This window comes from Penicillium canescens (assembly GCF_028828765.1).
Source record: "Penicillium canescens strain IBT 15451 chromosome Unknown utg000005l_segment0_segment0, whole genome shotgun sequence".
In the NCBI taxonomy this organism is placed as follows: domain Eukaryota; kingdom Fungi; phylum Ascomycota; class Eurotiomycetes; order Eurotiales; family Aspergillaceae; genus Penicillium; species Penicillium canescens.
Genome location: NW_026703967.1, coordinates 807,427 through 826,699, shown reverse-complemented (window position 1 = coordinate 826,699; position 19,273 = coordinate 807,427). Strand labels below are relative to the sequence as shown.

Below are 19,273 nucleotides of genomic sequence, written 5' to 3'. Positions count from 1 at the left end.
GTAGCAATTCTAGCGTAGATACGTTATTAGGAAGCTGCATAAGCTCAGGATGACGCTTAAGAATTTCGGCTTTGAGTAGCGCCCAGAGGTTCTCAATTGGGTTTAAATCAGGCGAGTAAGGTGGCCATTCCATGATATCGCATTGAAGCTCACTTAAAGCATCCCGTACGATATATGCCGTGTGAACAGGCGCGTTATCTTGCTGAAAAATAGCATTAGAATCAATGCTATTAAGTAGCGTAGGTAAGACGCGCCGATAAAGCTCTTCGATCGTACGCGAAGAAACGCCACCTCTCCGAGATAAGGGATCTCCGAATAGTGGAATAAGGCCTGATCGACGCGGAAGACCGGAAAAAGCAGCCCAAAACATCTGCTTAATTTGCTTCCCTCGCGCTGGAACCATTTGAACCTGATGGCCCTCTTTCGAATGCTGAAATAGCTGATCCTTCGGACGCGTAAAAGTCCATTCTTGACGCTGGCCAATACCACGTTCAACCGTACATTCGTCAGACCAATAGACGCGGGCCCAATCCTCCGACGTAAAATGCTGATATTGAAGGGCCCAGCGTAGACGTTTCTCAGCGTGTGTAGGCGTTAAGGTCGGCCGCTGCATTTTTCTCCATTTTCGAAGGCCCATTTCGTGGGTTAGACGCCAAATTGACATACGGTGGACCTTAAAATCAACCTCTCCGAGTAGATCCTTGATCAAAATTGAAGGCTTTTCTTGTATAGTATCGTAGATATAGTCACGATCCTCTTCAGTAAGCTTCCTCGGTTGGCCTGAGCGTGGAAGACTTTGCTGTTTTTGACGCTTTACCTCTTGGGTAAGGGTGTATTGAATAGTTGAGCGTGGAATGTCGGGAAAGCGCTGCTTCTTAATAGTCGTAGCACCCCAGCCATTTGTAGCATGTAATTCGCAGATCTTAGCCCGGGTAAGGCAGTCAAGCTCTGGACCTCTTTTTCCGCGTATTGGAGGCATTATTATAGAGAGACAGAGTGAGAAACGCGTAAAAATTATAGCGTAGATACTGGCGCGTTGAAAACGCGAGTGTTGAAGTACTAGTAAAGTAGGCGGTCTAAAAAGCGGTCACGGTCCCGAAGTACTGGAGGTCAAATACTAATGTTACACCACTGTAGAAAGCGGTCTAGAGTCTTGCACTAAATATAATAACTTGTATATACGGAATGTATTTTCCAGGAATCAAGTCTAAAAACTTTGAGGTCAAGCCGAATTCGAAAATTACTGTACACTGAAGACAACACCGATATGCATCAAGCTCAAAACAAGGACGATATGCGTGAGTCATCTGCCTCGGTTACGGACTCGTCCGTGTACCCCGACCGCCTCATCGGATCCCGAGCGACTTGCAAAAAGCTGTGCGCCTCTTGTGAAGCTCTCCGCCCCGTACCGCATTCTAGAGCATGAGGGAAGCGCTTTTGAAGAGCGTTGGTAAGCGACGCCATCTGTCCATGGGCAACTGGGTCAAACAATATGACTGCCGATATTTATGAACAGCAAAGAGGACCTAAATTCTACGTCGCAGGCCAAGCGATTCATCGGCCAAACTACTGTATGTCGTGTTTGGTCGTTGCAAACAAGCCAACCAATTTTTCTCAGATTTTGATAGGCTACTTTGACTGCTGTACACATCCACCATTTACGGTCGCAAGGAGAAATTTCAGGATGTAAGCCATCCCCGGCAGTGGCAACAACGCCCCTGTCGGGCGTCTCCATCAAAAACGGCCGGCCCAAACAACCCCAGCTACTTGGGAGGAGGACCCCTACTTCGTTTGTATCTTGCTGTCTATTTCCAACTGCAAGAGCGATCCCGGGCGACTAAAAAGCAAACAACACACTCCGTACGTCTCTCTAGACACCGATACACTCATCCTGCGAAACTCAAAGCCTAAGATTTATTATAGTCGCGTCTTCTCGTAACGAAGTGGCCAGACTGTGCGTTTATCTATCTTTACGAGGCTCAATTTACCTCTGAGCTTCTGGAAGCGATTAAAAACCCGAAAAAAGCCACCGGCCCGTAAGAGCTGGCCGATCATCTCGCGGAAGAGGATCCTTTTTGGGCCCTTTGGCATATTTCAGCAGCGTCTTGTGGCCGAGATATTACTTCCGGAAAATCGACACTGTCAAAGCGCCTCAGGTATCAAAGATGGTGCTGACTTTGTTGTGATAAGGTCAGCGAAACGACAGCACGAAGAAGGAGATGAGACGCGCACAGTGAGACAAGGTTGATACGGCCTGTGGGAATGGGAATCGAGGTTAGCATTGTTTCGAATGCTCAACAAGCCACAGTTATTCGTGTCTGGTCCGAGTCAAATGCGTTAAACGAAGCGCCCAGACCTCAATCGGACGGCATGTCAGTATGATCATCTTGTCCTGAATCTCTCACCGTGAGGACGAAATACCAATGAAAACACTTGGTCTTCACGCCATTCCATCCCTGGCATTTAAATCAAACCCATCGTGATATGATCATTCAGTTCTGAATCAGCTTGTCAACTTTTGTGAACCTGACCCGGCCTAGATTCGGCTCCACAGGGTTGAGCTGTGATCGACAATCAATTCGCGGTGCTGCTTCTATTTTGTTGTCTACGAAAGGAGTCTTTAAGTTGTCGTCCAACGGCAAATTAACAGCGAAGATGATAACTCTGGGCTGGTCTGGAACGCGGCTTCAGCATGTCACCAACGATGAGAATTCCAACTTCTTTCACCAGGAGTGCGACAAAGCTCTGATCGTACTTTGGTCGCATGTGGTTGTCCACAGCGACAGTGAGTGTCGCAATATGCTGTGGGATGACCTGGGTGGCCGTTTGTTTTGTCATTAACTTGGAGGAGGTGAAATGGTTGAAGCGCCCTCGAACTCTTGAACCAATCTCTGGCAAGACGTGGCATGGTCATCAGTTTGGGGCGGGCAAAAACAGCACAGTTGTATCTGATGCTCAAGCGTTGTTACATAATAAGTAGCGTTTTTCTGTAACATTCTCTGCGTTCTTAATGTCAGGTAACGAGATAACACAGACGCCTGACTTCTCTCAATCCCCTTTCATGGGCTCCTAACCATCTCCGAGACTTGATTTGCAAAGCCCAAAAATGGGTGGGCCATAAATTTGTACGACCCTCAGTGACTAAAACTCGGGTCTCTTTACGTTGCCTGCGAGATCAATAAGGGCCGTTTTGTTTGGGCGGATATGGGCTATTATTCAACATTTAGTTAAGACCCTTTGGTGGCGAATACTTTATGCAGGGCATAGAATATATGTGGAGTTTCAGTTTTACAACCACTGTGCTGATGCAGACAGAAATCCCTGTCACTATGATCTGTGTTCTATATAAGACCATATGATACAGTCCGAAGTGTTCTGAATTGGTTAAACGGTAAACGCGTGGCAGTAGGATGCCAAATATAGCAAGTAAAAGAGACAGCAAAGCGGAAAGAGAACACAAATTAGTTGCATATAGATTGGAATTTACATTCAGGCAAAGACGACGATAATGACGGAGTGTTTTGTGAACTGGTATCACGCGAACCGTGCCATGTCTAATTAGGCGAGACTATCGGAGTAGAGCATGTTGGGCCAGGTGTGATAGGCGGGGAAGTATAAGGGCTAGACAGCACACCCGGCTATCTATGAAGAGGCTCACCCAGACGATGGTGGTACATTTGCTGCGCCAAGGATGGAAGCCGAGGGCCCTGGTACCGTTCAGCACCGTGTCTCTGCAACTCGTGAAGGGGAAAGTGAGGAAGACTGGTAGGGCTGCTCAGAAAGGATGATGAGAATGATATTGGAACAACTGCTTCGGACTTCATGTCAGGACTGCGTTGGACCATGAGTATAAAGTATTAACGAACCCCCTGTATGAGCCCTCCCTGGCACACCGCTAGTTTGAGAAATCCCAGATTGGGAATCGGGCGTGTATAACTGAGATTGGCGAGAGCTCGAATTTTTGGAGTTAGACGGGCAATTCGGGATTAATATGTTGCTGGGCTGGCGGGTGTGTGTTGGTGGGATATTGGCATCTCGTAGTTGAGGCCGCGACGTGTTCTGCAAAGTTGGGCGCATTTCCTGTTGTGGAATATTGGTACTCGGAATACCAGTAGAGACTGACTGCTGGTTTTGGGCTCCCTCGGGTGTTCCGGTGGACAATGAGTAATGCGAACCTGCTTGTGTGTACTCAGAGATAGGGTGGTTATGACTTCCTCTTCCACCTACAAGTGCGAATGAAAACAGTCAGTATGGGAAGCAAAGACAGATAAAGGAAGGGGAAGAAAAAGGTCAGGTAGCACATATAGATCTGACACGCTTTAAAGGGCCAAATGATTATGGTGAACTCTGCATTAGAGGAGAGCTTACCCTGAGGCCCGTATTTCTGTGACACATTTTGGTCATCACTACTCTGATCGACAATCTTTCCCGTGGGTGTTTGCTGGATTCCTTGTCCGACAGGTAGAGCGTCTTGCTCATTGGTCTCCATCTGAACGAGCGGAGTCATTTTGCTTATATTTGGTTCAGTGGGATGAACATTACTGCCATCAATCGTTGTGAACCTGGCCGGAGGTTCTGGCGTGATTTCAACTCGATGGCGCCGACTGCCCAACGTGTGGATATCTTCGACATTCTCGGGTGTTGAAAACACCATCTGTTCGGAAGCGCATTCGGAAGCAACAGCAGCCGGTGGATTTTGACCCACTGCTTCTTCATCCTCATGCACTGGTGGAGGACTGTTGCGAGGAAGTCTCTCTGCGTTGTCTAGAACCTGTGGCTGATTGAGTTGTGGGGATTGAAATTGCTCCAACCGTGGATGCTTGAGGGTAGTATTCTCATTGCTGCTCGGCACTGCTATGGTATGGGATGGATTCAAGCTGGGAGTGTCGGATCCAATGATGGCGATGGGGGATCGTGATACCCCCGTAATATCGAAAACGGTAGGGACAACCGGAACTAGCTGACCTGCAGTGGGGGCTGAGGTTACATCCTTATTGAGAGAATCTGCCTTTCTTTTTTTGCGGCAAGCTGTAACGATAGCAGAAGAAGTTCGATAGTGTCCAAAATCTCCCAGAAACTCAACTTCAAGTCTTTCCTTTGGTAGGTTCTTCCGTTTCATGAGCCACCTTGGTAAACGGTTGAGGTCCTTATCGTTCCATGGGCGATGAGAACGCGCCGCCTGTGCTTGAGATTTCTCATGAAGACATCTTATGATCAATTCCTCATCAATCAAAACTCTTTCAGAGGTATCGGTGGTTGGCCCATCCATTCCGCAGTTCTGAGAGTGATGATAAGTAGAGTTACCAGTGGAGCTTGGTTCAGGAACTTGGAAGGGCGTTGATGCTCTTGGAACAGTCGACGCACCGAGTCCACTTTCTGTATGGCTATCATTATTGGGACCCTCATTTGCTAAATTTCTAGCCAATGGGTTTCCAAGTGGTGAAGATTGCGGAGAAAGTCTCTCTGATGTTTGGTTGCCATGCGCCGTGTTCTGTTCCACGTGCATTGCACTGGACTCAGTACGATGGATAAGCGTTCGGCCTAGCTCTTCAAGTGTGGTATCGCCTTCAGAGTGATGCTGAATTGGAGATTGGATAGGTTCCGATATCCGAGGGAATTTTAAGGGAGAGCTTCGAGGCAAGTAAGAGTCAACCGTCCCTGATGTTGCGGCGAGGACATTTATTGAACTCTCATTCGTTGGCCGACTTTCGGGCACCAGATCTGAGAACGCTGGATGGGCCTTGGGCGATTCTTCAGCCTGGCGGCCTTCTCGAAGTGGCCCTTCATTTTGACTTGTACCTGACTGAAGTTCATGTCCCTGGGATTCGTGCAGGCACCATAACGTTTGACTTGCAATATCGTGTTCAGGTACTGCATACGAGTTGCTGGATTCTGATTCAGGGTCAAACGGTTGAACACCATGAAGGGCGTAAAGGTTTCCATCCTCACAGTCTTCGGAATTCAGGTAAGGAAGCAGGTTCGGGGCTAGACGTAAAGCGTGAACCTCGATGTTCGACCTCGAGATCAATTGTTGGGTGAAATCCACTGATTCAGAGGGTTGAGGAAGCGGTGGAGAGGAGCGAGGTGTCAAAGACACGGGTCTTCTGCGCGAAGTCTTCTTATTGCGCTTCCTAAATGGACTTTTTCCTGTTAAGGAATACAGCTTTGCCTCAATAGCATGGAAAGTCCGTTTTTGCTTGAATGTTCGGTGGAAATTTTGGGCAATCTCTTCCTGCGACAGATTCTTCCGTACTTGGTCTTCGAACCATATAGGAAGCTGCTTCAATACTTCTGCAGGCCAAACCCTATTTTTGGGGACTGGTACATCCAAATTATTAGTACATTTCTTCAACCTCCTCGATTTCCATGCTATGTTTTCATATGCGCATTACTTACAGTTCCGTGTTACAGCACCGCGCTTTGGAGCACTGGATTGCACGTCTGTTCCTTCAGTCTCGATAGCCATCCCGTCGAGCGAGCCAGTGTCAACCGCTGGCGTAAAGTTTGCTGGCCCTTCGGCTGATTCCAGGGGAAAGGGCGAGCCTGCGGATCTTTGACTTGGCTCCGGATGGTGGCGGAGGATTCGATCTCTTCCTCGTATCCCTTCAAGGACAGTGTTATTTACTTTGATGACTGCGAGGTAATGTAAGCCAGTGAATAGAATAAAGATAGCTTGAGTGGGCTTACCTTCCGATGCAAGTTGGTTCATATGCGACGTCATTTCGGCTGCCAGGGCCAGGGTATATAATTCCATCTGCACATCTTTCTCGTATGACCAGGGCTCCACAAGCTTCCGGGGTAATCCCGAAAGAAGCATATTGTGTTGGAAGGTAGACAACTGAACAATCACTCCCCGATCTCGCATATGGAAATGGTAAACCCCATTGCCAGTATGTTCGGCCTGATAGTTCTTCGCCTTGACAACATCGAGCCAGCTGATATTGGTACTAGCTTCGCTATTCTCAGACTGGAGTACGCAAGGGCTCGGTGCATCAAAAATGACTTCTGTTCTCTTCACTAGTATGTCACTCATGAGTGAGACATTTAAGAACCCGGCAAAGCTTTCGCGTCCCGCCAGTGCTCTGAGGTGTGACTGTGATTGTTGAAGGACAAAACCTAACATGTCTTCAGAAGGCTGGAAATGCTGCCTGTACACACGACTCATCTCTGGTAGAATGTCCCCACTGCAGTCATCCCATCCAATGTTGTGGCCATAGCCTTCAACATTGACAGCGTTGGCATCCATTTAGGTGTCACTCAATCTGAACAGACAAGAGTCAGAAAAATGTGAAATGCTCGAGGGAGAATATTACTTGCCCAAAGTCATTCATTAAGCAACAAAATCGGCAATGTGAGGTCAAATGCTGATAAGAGGATCCTGGAGTGCCAGAGTTTTATGTCACCAGACAGGTTTTAGAGCAACGCTGGATTAATTTATAAGATTGACGGCGCACTAGTCACAATCCTTCACGTCATGTGATCGTGAGTCGGACTTCATAATTCCACGACCCAACACCACGACAACTTATCGTTCGTCTGTCAAAGAAAAGTTACAGTAGCGCTAAGTAATTTCCGTCGCTTCGTAGCTCGTGGCAATAAAGCATCGTACCGCGCGATCTGTTTGCGGCATGGAAAGTCTGTCCCGACATGAAAACTTATGGTGTGGTTGACGAGAAGCACTTCCGGAAAAGTACAAGATCACTCTGATATAGGACAGCAATCCAAGGTAATATTACTTGGCGAGCATGTTATATTCAGGGTGGACGCGATCGCACGCACACGCACACGCACACGCACGGAACTCCTCCCACCCTTTTTACATTCAATAATGGTAAATCCTCTTAATACTAATGAGTTCGCCGAAATACATTGTATTCGCTACAACGCCCAGTCGAGTCCCTTCAGGAAAATATAGCCTTCTCTGCTCACGGATCACTCATAATCAAGCTGCTCCCTCATTCAGGCAGGATACCACACTTGAGGTGGGTAGGTCTCCTTTGCTATCTAGCGATCATGTTGTGACACGATTGGCCGGGGAACTGGAAATACATCCGTTGCCCCCAGGGGTGGGCTTTTTTAGGCTGTTTGAGGTGAACCGTGGAATCAATGGCGGGGCCGGTTGGAGGTTAATGATCTACACCGATCGTACCAAAACCAGTCCGTAAGGCCATTACTAGTCCCAACCGATCAAGAAAGAAAATTACATGACAATGCTTAGCGTATCATGGGAAATTACATGGCGCAGGCTGCTATTCTCTTTTGGGAACTATCCCAACTTTTATGAAAGGCCTGATCCGGGAGTTGCCGCCCACTTTCTCAGTTCTTAGCGAAGTAAGTCAAAATGTATCATTCGCTGCCTCATCCAGACCCGCTTGCCTTGCGTTCCTCGTGGTGTTTAATATGGCTATCATCGTCGAACATGAGCGATTACAGTCTCAGATATAAGTCCGCTGATGCGACGACGGTCAACGTGTCTTCCTTTCCAGTCGTGCACTAACATCCTTTCCACAGGTGATCGAGTATGTATCACAACCTTCAAACAAGAAAAATGATAAAAGAAAATAAGTGCTATCTGATCCCGCGTCCAGGACTAAGTGAAGCCTGGAGACGGGGCTCCGTCATCGCACGGTATGGCGTAGTGAGTAAGAGCGCAATATTGACTCAGTACATACATAGCGTAGTTGGGGTTAACCAACTGTGCTGGGGTGTTCAGAAATGCGAGAATAGAGGAGACTTCATGACGTATAGGACCAATCGTCGGATCAATCCTCGATTGTTCCCAAGGCCTACCATTCCTTCAATGTCCTATCAGATGTTCGGCGGTGGATGAAATTCCAAAAAGAAGCAATCACTCGTGGATGTTGAGATCGAAGAATCAGCGTTCGTTGACCACCTAGTGTACCCCATCCATCAGTACGTCCGTGAGTCATTCCAGTCAGAGTGTATATCAATTTTTAACTTACCAAAGAGTTTTTGGCTGCTTTTCCTCGAGGATCCCCTAGAGAAAGGGTGCTGTCTGCACCGCCAATGTTGTAGCAATTGACGGACCCTTGGATTGGGATTCCTCAGTGTGAGGGCCGGGGTATATAATGTTAAAGACGGGAAAGCTTCTTTTCGTTGGCACCTTGTCTTGCGGGCCGGTTCTCGGTGGACTTCAGAAGCTTCCTCCATTCGCTGGCGAGCTTCATCTTCCAACTGGTTCTGCTTGCCTCGCAGCGCTTCGCCGGATCTGTTGATACCATATTGCTTTATGTATGCCACAGACTTTGCTTTCCATGAAAGATGCTGATGTCGGGATAGCCATGGTAAAAGATTATCCGCCTCTGCTTGGGGCCAACGGGCTTTGGGCATTGTTATGAGAGGTTTCGAGACATAAACGAAAAGCAGTAAACAGGTATATGGGCGGGCAAACAGAAGGAAAGGTGAACGGTAATGAAATGCCCTGAAAAGCCGACTTGACCTAGGGGAGGATAACTGGGGACAAATACGCCACCTATATTTGCGGTCGTGCCTGCCCGGCATGTGCGAGTCCTGGTGATTTCAAGCAATGAACGGATTTGACTGGATCCACCAAGCCCACCGCAACTGGTTTGCTGGACCTGGTTAAGCGGAGGCCTATGTGGAACCGAGCTCACGGGGATCAACAGTGCTTCATAGATGACATACCATGGTGAGTTCTCGGTCATCTATCCGAGGGTTGGAATATATTTCCGTCCTCCATCGAGGCGTAAGCCAGCGCCTGCCGCTACCGGCCTATATACTGGTGCGGGCTTGACTAGAAGGGGTACCGTTCTCTCACTAAGCTGATTATCCTACTCACAAATGCATTTGGCCAGGTAATGTATGATATACGCCTTCTGGGTCACCCATCAAGATTGTCCAGTCGGCCAGTTGCCCTAGCTATCGCTGTGGGGTAATGTTACTGTTCGTGACATCTGTGCTCTTTGGAAAGAAATTGAAATGGCTAATTAGCTTTGCAGGGATCAATCCCTGTGCTGCGTTCCAGGCTGAGTTGTGATGCGCGGGTTGGCTCGGGCCTATAAATTAGCGGAGCTTCCCATGTCTGGTTGTGTTTCTTTAATTTTCACGGTACTTTGTTCCACTTCTCGAAAAGCTCGACAAGCCCGAAAGACAGACATGGTGGGCACAGCAAGTTATCGGAGTCGATTATGCCGGTCTGCACCCCAACCTTGTAGGTCAAGGGACGTATGGAGTCTGCCCAGGTCAAGTTCCCCAGACGGAAACGATCAAACTCACGGAGCGGATGGTCAATCCGGTGACGAGGGGGAGATCGCCCCTATGGACGAAGACAGTGACGAGGACCAAGATGACTGGGCCATGGAGGCCGACGGGGCCGAGCATGATCAGGGTTCAGTCAAGGACAAAACTTCCGAAGATCCACCTGAGGGTTCGATCATGATGGCTTTTACAATGCTGGCCGAGTAAGTCGCAATACACTATTCTTGGATGGAGGTCTTTCGTAGCAAAGGCTGACTGAGAGCTTGATAGCCTGGACTTACGCCAAGAGTAAGTACCACTTCCGATCGACATGGCATTCTCATGCTCAAGGCTGCTGGAGAGACGCTAATAAGTTTGTTCAGAGGGACAGAGAAGTTCGCCAAGGTCCAGCGCGACTGTAATGAAAACACGGAGCAGTCTCTACAGACCCTGAGGGAGAGACTCATCATCCTGGAGGAGGAAGTGAAAGAACTGCGGCAGAATAGAGACAAAGGCAAGGACAATGTCGGCGGGGATCGAAAAATGGCTCGCTCGAAGCGCCCGATGCAGTGATGCTAGGATTTCTTTTGGTTTGAGCCGGACTGAACAATAGCTTCAAGTAACTATCCAAAAACGAGGAGGGGGACGAAGGCGAAACAGTCATGAATAGCAAGGAAAGATCTGCGTTCGTGGAAATATAGGAATCCAAACATCCAGTCACATAAAGGCCGATATTGTCGCCGTACACACGATATGCTCCGTTATGAGGTGATGCTGGCGTATGGTCGGCAAAAGACGCGGGTCGCTGACCATTCATGCGCTATGTTGATGATCGGGATTGATTTGGAATAATGACTAGCTACTAAACTTTCCTGGACATACAGACCTATTGAATTGACGGTAGAATGTTGGCACGGCTGATCTCAGGTGGAGGTGTCGTAACCTCACTACAATAGTCAGCCGGCCATTAAGGGCCTTGCCCTGAAACTGAATATACAGAAAGAGTCAAGCAAGAGGGTATGTATAATCATCCATTGCCTCATTTGCATAGACAGATACAAGGTTGGCCTGCCGTAATAGCCGGCTGAATATCGTAATGAGGTTACGACAATCCCATCTGAGATCAACCGTGCCAACATTCTAGCGTCAATTCAATAGGTCTGTATGTCCAGGAAAGTTTATTTAGTAGCTTGTCATGATTCCAAATCAATGCCGATCACCAACATAGCGCTGGAGGCTCCTAAATCGGACAAGCGTTAGCTCCACCCAACAAACTTTTGAATCGGAAACGTTGCGTTCTCCCAACTTAAACTTGCTGATGTTGGAAATAAGGTTCGCCCTAATGCAAGATGACTGCGGCACATCCGAACGGATATAACGGTTCACGTCTCAGGGCAAACTTGCATTCTTTCTCGGCTCACTGTAGAGAGCCCATCGGCGACGTAGGTCAAGAGGCCAGAAAAGGGATCACTGCTTTGCCAACAACGTGCCCGATAGTGGCCCACTTTGCCTGCCATCGCGTTGTAAATTGTGGTATGCTGAGCCGGTCATGTCGCCCTTGATGCCTAGATATAATACTATCTTGGTTTTTCCAAGCCCATTAGTCGCGCGTACAAGGCAGACGATCTGTCTTTTCCGATCAGGTACCATCACATGCCGGCAGTCTAAGAACACGGGCGCGGGCGGGAGCTATGACTAATATTCGGCCTCATCGTCCACTTCTATCTGGCGATCAATATTCGATTCCGATGTCGTAGATTTCGCCCGGCCTATATCTCTCCCGTGCTGCCTGACTTGTCTTAGTGCTATCCCACTAGCCCTTTTCTTTTCTACTAATTCGTTATTTTCGGTTTCGCAATGGTTCTAGACCCCTCGGACACTCCGACCAGGGTTATTTCCGTTTCGATCTACACAGTGTTCCCACTTTCATCTCCCCTAAAGTCAACGCTCTCTCCGACCACCGCCTCTTTCGTCATACAAGGCAGCTAGGACAAAAGTACTTGAGATCTACCCCTAGTCATAGAGACCCACACAATCCCCTCGAGGGAAGATCCGCATTAATCTATCAATTTCCGTCTCGGCGGAAGAGGAACCAATCACAGCAGTCGGACTTTGCCGGGCTTTAACCTTTCCTTATTTTCCCTTTTTTTTACCTCGTCGATTATTTCAGCACAACATTGTGCGCCAATCGAAGCATGCAATGTGGTATTTTTCCCCTGATCTACTAGCCTCTTAACGCCACCATGCACGCGGCGCTAAATGCGGCTAGCGCGTACCATAAAACCAACAATGGGTGCTTCCGGACTTCCCGGTCCCGAGCACCACTGTGAAAGATTAGGGATGCTGGTATTCCATATTTTCATTTAGCAAGGTGCAGCCTAGGAAAACACCACTTAATTCATCAAATTATTGGCGCCACCTCAATGGGGGAGTAGGTGACAAGAATACTTCGGCTTTATGCAGAGACTTTGGTGGCGGTAGCCGAAGACGAACCGTCCCCCCCCCCCCCGGAACAGGGCCGTGCCGAGGAAGCAGGATGGTAACTTATTACAGTACCACTAGACCATATTGAGTCTAGCAAAGGATCATTGGATGGCATAATAAATGCGTGCTTACTTCAACGTCTTCTCTTGACATGGTGCCCCGACCAATCAGGGAGATATATAGACCAACTCTATTGCATGCATCACGAATTGTAGAGAGTTACAAAGATTTTATTTCATTACTTCGCTGGAACAATCGTTTTTCGTCAATAGACAAGAGAGACCACGGAGTTGTTGGTGCTGGATTGGTGTACACGATTGACAATCACGCGTTCCTTGGGTACAAGTAATTGCTTGACATCTCTCAGGAAAGAGCTCCATACTGGTTCATTTGAGGCACCGTCTGTTGGGTATCCAACGGAAAGGCGTTCGTCAAGGGAGGGCCCGGTAGCGTGCTCGATGCCAGCGCTCCAAACTGTCCATTCGAGCCCGTCCAAGTGGGTGCTTGCATCACATCACTTTGCGGAAATTCAAGACCAAAGCGTTTGTTTTGGTGTTCTTGGATCTTCTTCCAGATTCGTGTGGCTACACCCATCAGATCACTGTGAGCCGTCTCTAACTCGGTCTCTATCCCTTGCGATATCATTTGCTCCGTGGTCTGGCCATTGGCTGTCTCGAGCTGCTGTTTCAACTGCGCAATATCCGTTTCGAGTCGCTGGATTTTGCCGAGGCACTGTTGCTTCTCGTGCAGGACATTTTGCCTCTCCGTGACAAGCTGCCGATTTGTAGCTGTCGCTTGGAAATGCTCAGTGCGGAGCTGCTGCAGCTTCTGCCGAGCTTCTTGTCGTTCTTTCATCAGTTTTGCGTTGAGATTTTGGTAGTCATCATCCGCATCTCCCAGGATATCCAGACATCGTCGATGGGTTTCGTTCCATTCCTCTTCCTCTCTCTTCTTTGCTTGTGAAGAGGAAGTTGTTGCCTTTGAGCCAAAGTTAGTTATGGTGACATAGCAAACGAGGGCCACTTACAAACGAGTCCCGCAGCTGTTCTTGTCTGGAGGAGGATTGGAAATCAGCTTCGGTATCAGCAGCCGGGGGTCGTGCAACGCGACTGGCAGAAGCGGATAGGCCAGGGATCCGTTGACGAGCCTTACTTGGAGCCGGATCCCGCGTAGTTTGTATCTTCTTGGTTGGCATCTTCGGCATGGTATGGTGTGCAACGTCTCCCGGGAATTATTTCAACGGAGAGTGTTCACGAAGACAGGAAGATATTTGTGATATCAGTGGCAAAATCGGGCAAGCATGAGCTTTAAAGCCGCAATGAATGTGGAACTGAACAAAATAGCCCGAAGATCGAGGATTTGCATGGTTCTAGCCCTCTATGTAGGCGCCAGTTTAAGTTCAACGGTTGTTTCAACATGCATCATTAATAAACAGGTCATGGGGATGAAGGATATAACCGGTCTCTGGGTCCACGGCTTCGTGTGAAACGAGTAGCGGCCAGCACTTCCATCATACTGTAACCGGTAGACTGGTTATTGACTCTGTCTTTCTTCTTCCTGCTTACCACCATCTAAGGCACCGTTGAGGCCTTTCTTTGTGGTGTCTGTACATTCTTGCAGCGTTTGCATATGGATTGTAGAGAAACTCTGGTATTCAGATCTGCGAGAAATCAGGTATCCTGGATAAGCAATTAAGTTTCTCGAAGTGATCTGTTTTACCCATTCGCCTTCTTTCTGGTCCCCACGACCTATCTATCTGTTCAGTGGCCTTTTCAGGTTGGGTTCCCTTTGGCCCCCATGCTGCTTTACGACAATGGTTCGTTAATTACTTGTAAACTGGTATATAAAGGTGGGTCCTGCTGATCATGCTCGGCGAAGCCCCGACCGTAGCAATCTCCCGAAGAATTAAGGTAACTACAATTTATGATTGGTTAATAGAAACAAACTATTGCTTTTTTCCCTCCGGGGAGGGACTCATTTAATTTCCGGGTCGCACATGACAATGGTCCTCTGAGGGGGGTGCCTATCGGTAATGTCTCAAGGACCTTGATGAAGAGTAAAGGTTTTACCATCCTATCTAAGTCGCTCACTGAAAGGGCAGAAAATTTGGTCCGGGCTTAGGCATAGGTCTTACAGTGAGCGGATCGACCTACGCAAATGAAGACCGGCCCAACAGCGGATGCTCTGACTCCGTCCTTGAGACACTTGATTCTCCCATAATGAAGCTTTCCCATACCCGTGTTGCCTCTATTCTGCCCTGGTCATATTGAAGGCTCATAGGTGTCTTTTTCCTTCCGGATAGCTCTCGGTTGTTAGTCCGTATCATCGATGGCGTACTTCACCACTGCAGAGCGAGTCCCCATGGGGTATGATGCCTCGATAGGTATCGATCGAGCACATCAGCCCAAGGTTAGTATTGGACAGAGGGCACTGTTTGCAAACCGGATCATTCCCAAAGCATCGGCGCACTAATGACATGTCTTCAGGGTTCGGCAAGCTCGACTTTCGGAACAGAAGTAAAACAACACACCTCAAGACAGAATGGGAAAGTCTCAGGGCAGTCGATTGAGGACCGGGACCAAGGCTACCAGCGTCGCAGGGAGGACGGACATAAAATTGGGCAGAACGATCCCATGACCAAATCAGAGCAGGAAACCAACAGCTGGCGACCCGGAACAAGCAACTGAGACGGGAGTTTTATCAACTACAACAGGAAAATCTTCAGCTGCAGCGACAGCTTAGGGCTTCTCGCCTCCAAAACAAACAGATAGAAGAAATGCTGAAGCAAGTGTATCCCACTATACTCGCCGGCGGGCAAAGAGTTCGGAACAGTATCAAAATATATCTAGCGAATATACTCCGGAGTAAGGCGCGGGAGGCAATGGGAGGCATTGGCAGTACTCATAGAACTTGATCGACAGAATATATAGAGTAATGAAGCAGCTCTAGCTATGAAAAAGACTGAACAAAACTGGGAAGCTCGGTTTAGTGATGAAGTGGGACCTTTCAAAACCGATGCATTTCTCAGTGAGCTGGACGGTCGATTTGGCCACCTGTGAGATGTTCGGGTCGCCCGGAAGCGGTTCTCAGGTAGGCTCTTCGGCGGTTTTCGGTTTCCTTGATCGAAGAGTCAAGTCTCGAAGTGATTTGTTTAACGTGTCGCTGCAAGTTTTGCTTCATATCATCAAGTGCTGCCAATGGCATCACAACATGGGTAGAGGGATTGACAGGCATGTGGCTCTGTTTCAGTCGAGTGATCTCCTCTTTCAAGTGCCGAACCTCGTTCAAAGCTGTTTCATTTTCCAAATCGAGCTGCTGATGCATGTTTCCAAGGATTCGAAGGCAATGTCTGTTACTAAGGCACATTTGGCAGAGACATTCCAATTTGCAGGCATTCTGCTCTCTCGAGGCGCTTTTTGATGTCTGTGGAAATCCAAAACCCGTCAGTCAAATTGTATTTCCAACATATTAAGACAAGGCAATCACTGTATACCATGGTCTTGCGAGGTTGGACCTTCTGAGGCGAAAGTTGGGGCCCATTGTCAGCAACAGCACGCACGCGGCGGATAGGTCTGCAAGCATAAGCGCGCCTTGAGAGCTTTCGGACGGTTCCAAACGTTAGGGTGCGAGAGATTTGGTGCACTTTTGGCATCTTAACGGACGCTGAGCGGGTAGAAAGACAAGGTAAATGGGCCTCGTGGGAGGAAAAGAGAATAGTTAGTAAAGTAAACAAAAAAATCTCAAGTGATATACTTTTAGTGATAGCCAATGAAACTCCCGTACACGCTAAGTACTGCTAACCTACCCCTTGAGTTATATTAACCAACGGTTCCAGCTGAACAATCGACAGAGGTTGGGAATCACACATCTAACTTTGAAACTTCTATGCCGATCATGTGAAACCCCACTCCAACGACAAGTCATAGAGCATTTCAAGCATCTCACGAAAAGTGTGTTGACTTTCCTCCTGCTTAAGTGAGATCAATTTGGATTAGGTATGATCAATTGGAGGAATATAACATAAGGCGTGCTCTGATGGAGGAATTTTCGGTCGTTTATTGCGGTCTTCGGTGTTTCCATTAAAGGAGCTCTTTTCGGGATAACCTCGGTCAGCGTCCGAATCACATTTCCTTCAACTAATACCGTTCCAGCAATCTAAAGCGGGCCAACTGTTCTCAGATCGAGACTAGAAAAAGGTCTCGAGGGGGTCTCGAAGGGGTATTCTGGGTTAGCTTTAGACGAAAACAGCCCGGGAACGATGATTATTTGTCCAGTGCACTGGTCTACCGTGAGATCGATGTTCTGTCCTACAGCCCACTGAGTCTCCCGATTTCTATTCCATCAGTTGATCCGACTGCCATGTTTATGTCCAATCTCATCACGTCTACAGAGACGTGGAAGCATGAGTTATGTACCGCGCGGTTACACCGGAGGATCATGCGAGTAAGGGGATTCACGCCGCTAGTTAGAGTTTCGCTAACCGAAATATGACGTTGAATCCCGTCCCCGCCGATCAACAGCTCAATCCCCGATGTCTAAACGGCTAGATGCCAGAGGGTGGAGTTGTGTGATGCACTACCGTACTTTTGACCCTTTCCTAAACTTAATTTCGATTCCCTGTCATTTTAGGTAGTCGGAATGGACGATTTATATAATAAGACTGCCATGTAGGAACCAGGTGGAATGTTATGGACAATCGGGGAAAAGCACCCGGCTCACCACTTCTACGGAACCCACACGATGTCTTCTCCAGCGTCAGGCGGTAAGCTTACACAGTTTGGTCTAGCACCGATCTGCAAAATGCTTTCTAGAATGCTTTGACGTAGCTGATCAACTTACGACATGGATAATAATGGTATGATGCTTCATAGGTACAGATTTGTTACGCTGTCCAAGTACTCGTTCTAGCAGTTGAACCGTTTAGTTTGAAGCTTACATAAGACTAAGTTGATCCTTATTATTGAAATAAACTTAGCTCTTGAGGGCTGAGCCCTTGACATCAAGCGAGGGGATCTGTAATGTTTGGGACTTGGTTAGATTGTTAAGAAACATCATACTGTACCCAGACAAAATTAAACAATATCATATGATTTCCACAGCGAGCCAGACAGTGATAGTAAGTCCGTTAAGCCGGAGAGTAGTTGAGCTTGAGGTCAAAAACGCGATTTTGTCGATGTTGGGGGTGTTGAAGTCGGGGGTGTTGAAGTCGGGGGTGTTGAAGTTGGGGGTGTTGAAGTCGGGGGTGTTGAAGTCGGGGGTGTTGAAGTTGGGGGTGTTGAAGTCGCGGTGTTGAAGTCGGGGTGTTGAAGTCGGGGTATTGAAGTCGAAGGCATCGAAGGGACGGGCGTTCCAACGAGGAAGCGGGGCCTGCATTCATTACGAAGAAATGGTTTTGAATAAGGGAAGTTCGTTAAAGGGAACGTTGGTGACGAGAATGTTGGTAGCATGAGATCATCGAACACTGCCAGAGTGGACGAGGTGAACGTTGATAGAGGGGAGCGTTGAACAGCGGGGCGTTGAATGCAGAGCGTTGATAAAGAAGAGCGTTGATAAAGAAGAGCGTTGAACAGCAGAGCGTTGAACAGCAGAGCGTTGAACAGCAGGGTGTTGGACTGCAGAGCGTTGATAAAGAAGAGCGTTGAACAGGAGGGCGTTGAACAGGAGGGCGTTGAACAGCAGGGTGTTGGACTGCAGAGCGTTGATAAAGAAGAGCGTTGAACAGGAGGGCGTTGAACAGGAGGGCGTTGAACAGGAGGGCGTTGAACAGGAGGGCGTTGAACAGGAGGGTGTTGAACAGCAGAGCGTTGAACAGCAGAGCGTTGAACAGCAGGGCGTTGATAAAATAGAGCGTTGAACAGCAGAGCGTTGAACAGCAGGGCGCTGATAAAGAAGAGCGTTGAACAGCAGAGCGTTGAACAGCAGGGCGTTGAACAGCCGGATGTTGTGAATAGGACATCCTTAATAATTGAGATCAGATGTGATTGTTTCTTGGAATCGTTAAAGCCTTGGAATTAGTCCCAACCCCGGATTTGTGCATGTTTGGCGCGGTGAAATTCCAACCTTTATTGACCGCCACAATCAGCAGGTGGTCAAGCCTCGGTCATCTCGACCAGGTTGGTTTGACATCTGTTCTGTATTCACCGAGGCTTACTTCTACAGGATCTACGTCAGAGAGACCGCCATTATTGGGGTGAGATATCCGACGGCAGTCACGGTACTGCATGGTCTTGCTACCATCACTCTATCAGCTCAACTGATGATACACGTGCACGTGCCACGCAGACTTGCAGTTGAAATTCTTCAAGTATACAGTATTGACCAATTTCCTAAACCGGTCGAGCTTTATGCCCTTGTGGACCATCTAGGACCGTACCACCACTCAAGCCCTTTGTCAAGAATACACCACCGCTAATGATGCGAGTCAGATCTGTGTGAGGTTACTAACAGGCTTTATTCATCTTCAACAGTCACGGTGACATCCTAGTCAAAGATCAGCACCCAGAATTGACGTTGCGTTATTCCACTCACCGTCCAGTAATCTCGCGGAAAAGAGGATTGGAAGATCCGTCGG

At 48.2% G+C, this 19,273-nt stretch overlaps 6 protein-coding genes across 6 annotated transcripts; 2 read left to right on the top strand and 4 right to left on the bottom strand.

The window, feature by feature from the left end:
• Positions 1–3,967: 3,967 nt before the first annotated feature.
• Positions 3,968–7,246, bottom strand: N7446_007927 (uncharacterized protein; the record flags this gene model as incomplete). The annotated part of the gene is made up of 3 exons (XM_058516672.1): positions 3,968–4,080; positions 4,369–6,318; positions 6,397–7,246. The coding sequence occupies 3 exons, from the start codon at positions 7,244–7,246 to the stop codon at positions 3,968–3,970; spliced, it is 2,913 nt and encodes a 970-aa protein (XP_058370318.1).
• A 2,891-nt stretch (positions 7,247–10,137) lies between these two features.
• On the top strand, positions 10,138–10,791 carry N7446_007926 (uncharacterized protein; the record flags this gene model as incomplete). Its single annotated transcript, XM_058516671.1, has 4 exons — positions 10,138–10,192; positions 10,238–10,442; positions 10,510–10,527; positions 10,602–10,791. 4 exons carry the CDS (start codon positions 10,138–10,140, stop codon positions 10,789–10,791), a joined length of 468 nt encoding a protein of 155 aa, XP_058370317.1.
• Positions 10,792–13,065: 2,274 nt separating this feature from the next.
• On the bottom strand, positions 13,066–13,906 carry N7446_007925 (uncharacterized protein; the record flags this gene model as incomplete). The annotated part of the gene is made up of 2 exons (XM_058516670.1): positions 13,066–13,680; positions 13,730–13,906. The coding sequence occupies 2 exons, from the start codon at positions 13,904–13,906 to the stop codon at positions 13,066–13,068; spliced, it is 792 nt and encodes a 263-aa protein (XP_058370316.1).
• Positions 13,907–15,030: 1,124 nt separating this feature from the next.
• On the top strand, positions 15,031–15,389 carry N7446_007924 (uncharacterized protein; the record flags this gene model as incomplete). The annotated part of the gene is made up of 2 exons (XM_058516669.1): positions 15,031–15,111; positions 15,189–15,389. The coding sequence occupies 2 exons, from the start codon at positions 15,031–15,033 to the stop codon at positions 15,387–15,389; spliced, it is 282 nt and encodes a 93-aa protein (XP_058370315.1).
• Positions 15,390–15,726: 337 nt separating this feature from the next.
• On the bottom strand, positions 15,727–16,026 carry N7446_007923 (uncharacterized protein; the record flags this gene model as incomplete). The annotated part of the gene is made up of 1 exon (XM_058516668.1): positions 15,727–16,026. One exon carries the CDS (start codon positions 16,024–16,026, stop codon positions 15,727–15,729), a length of 300 nt encoding a protein of 99 aa, XP_058370314.1.
• Positions 16,027–17,784: 1,758 nt separating this feature from the next.
• N7446_007922 (uncharacterized protein) lies at positions 17,785–18,658 on the bottom strand (the record flags this gene model as incomplete). Its single annotated transcript, XM_058516667.1, has 2 exons — positions 17,785–18,069; positions 18,347–18,658. 2 exons carry the CDS (start codon positions 18,656–18,658, stop codon positions 17,785–17,787), a joined length of 597 nt encoding a protein of 198 aa, XP_058370313.1.
• Between the last annotated feature and the right edge of the window lie 615 nt (positions 18,659–19,273).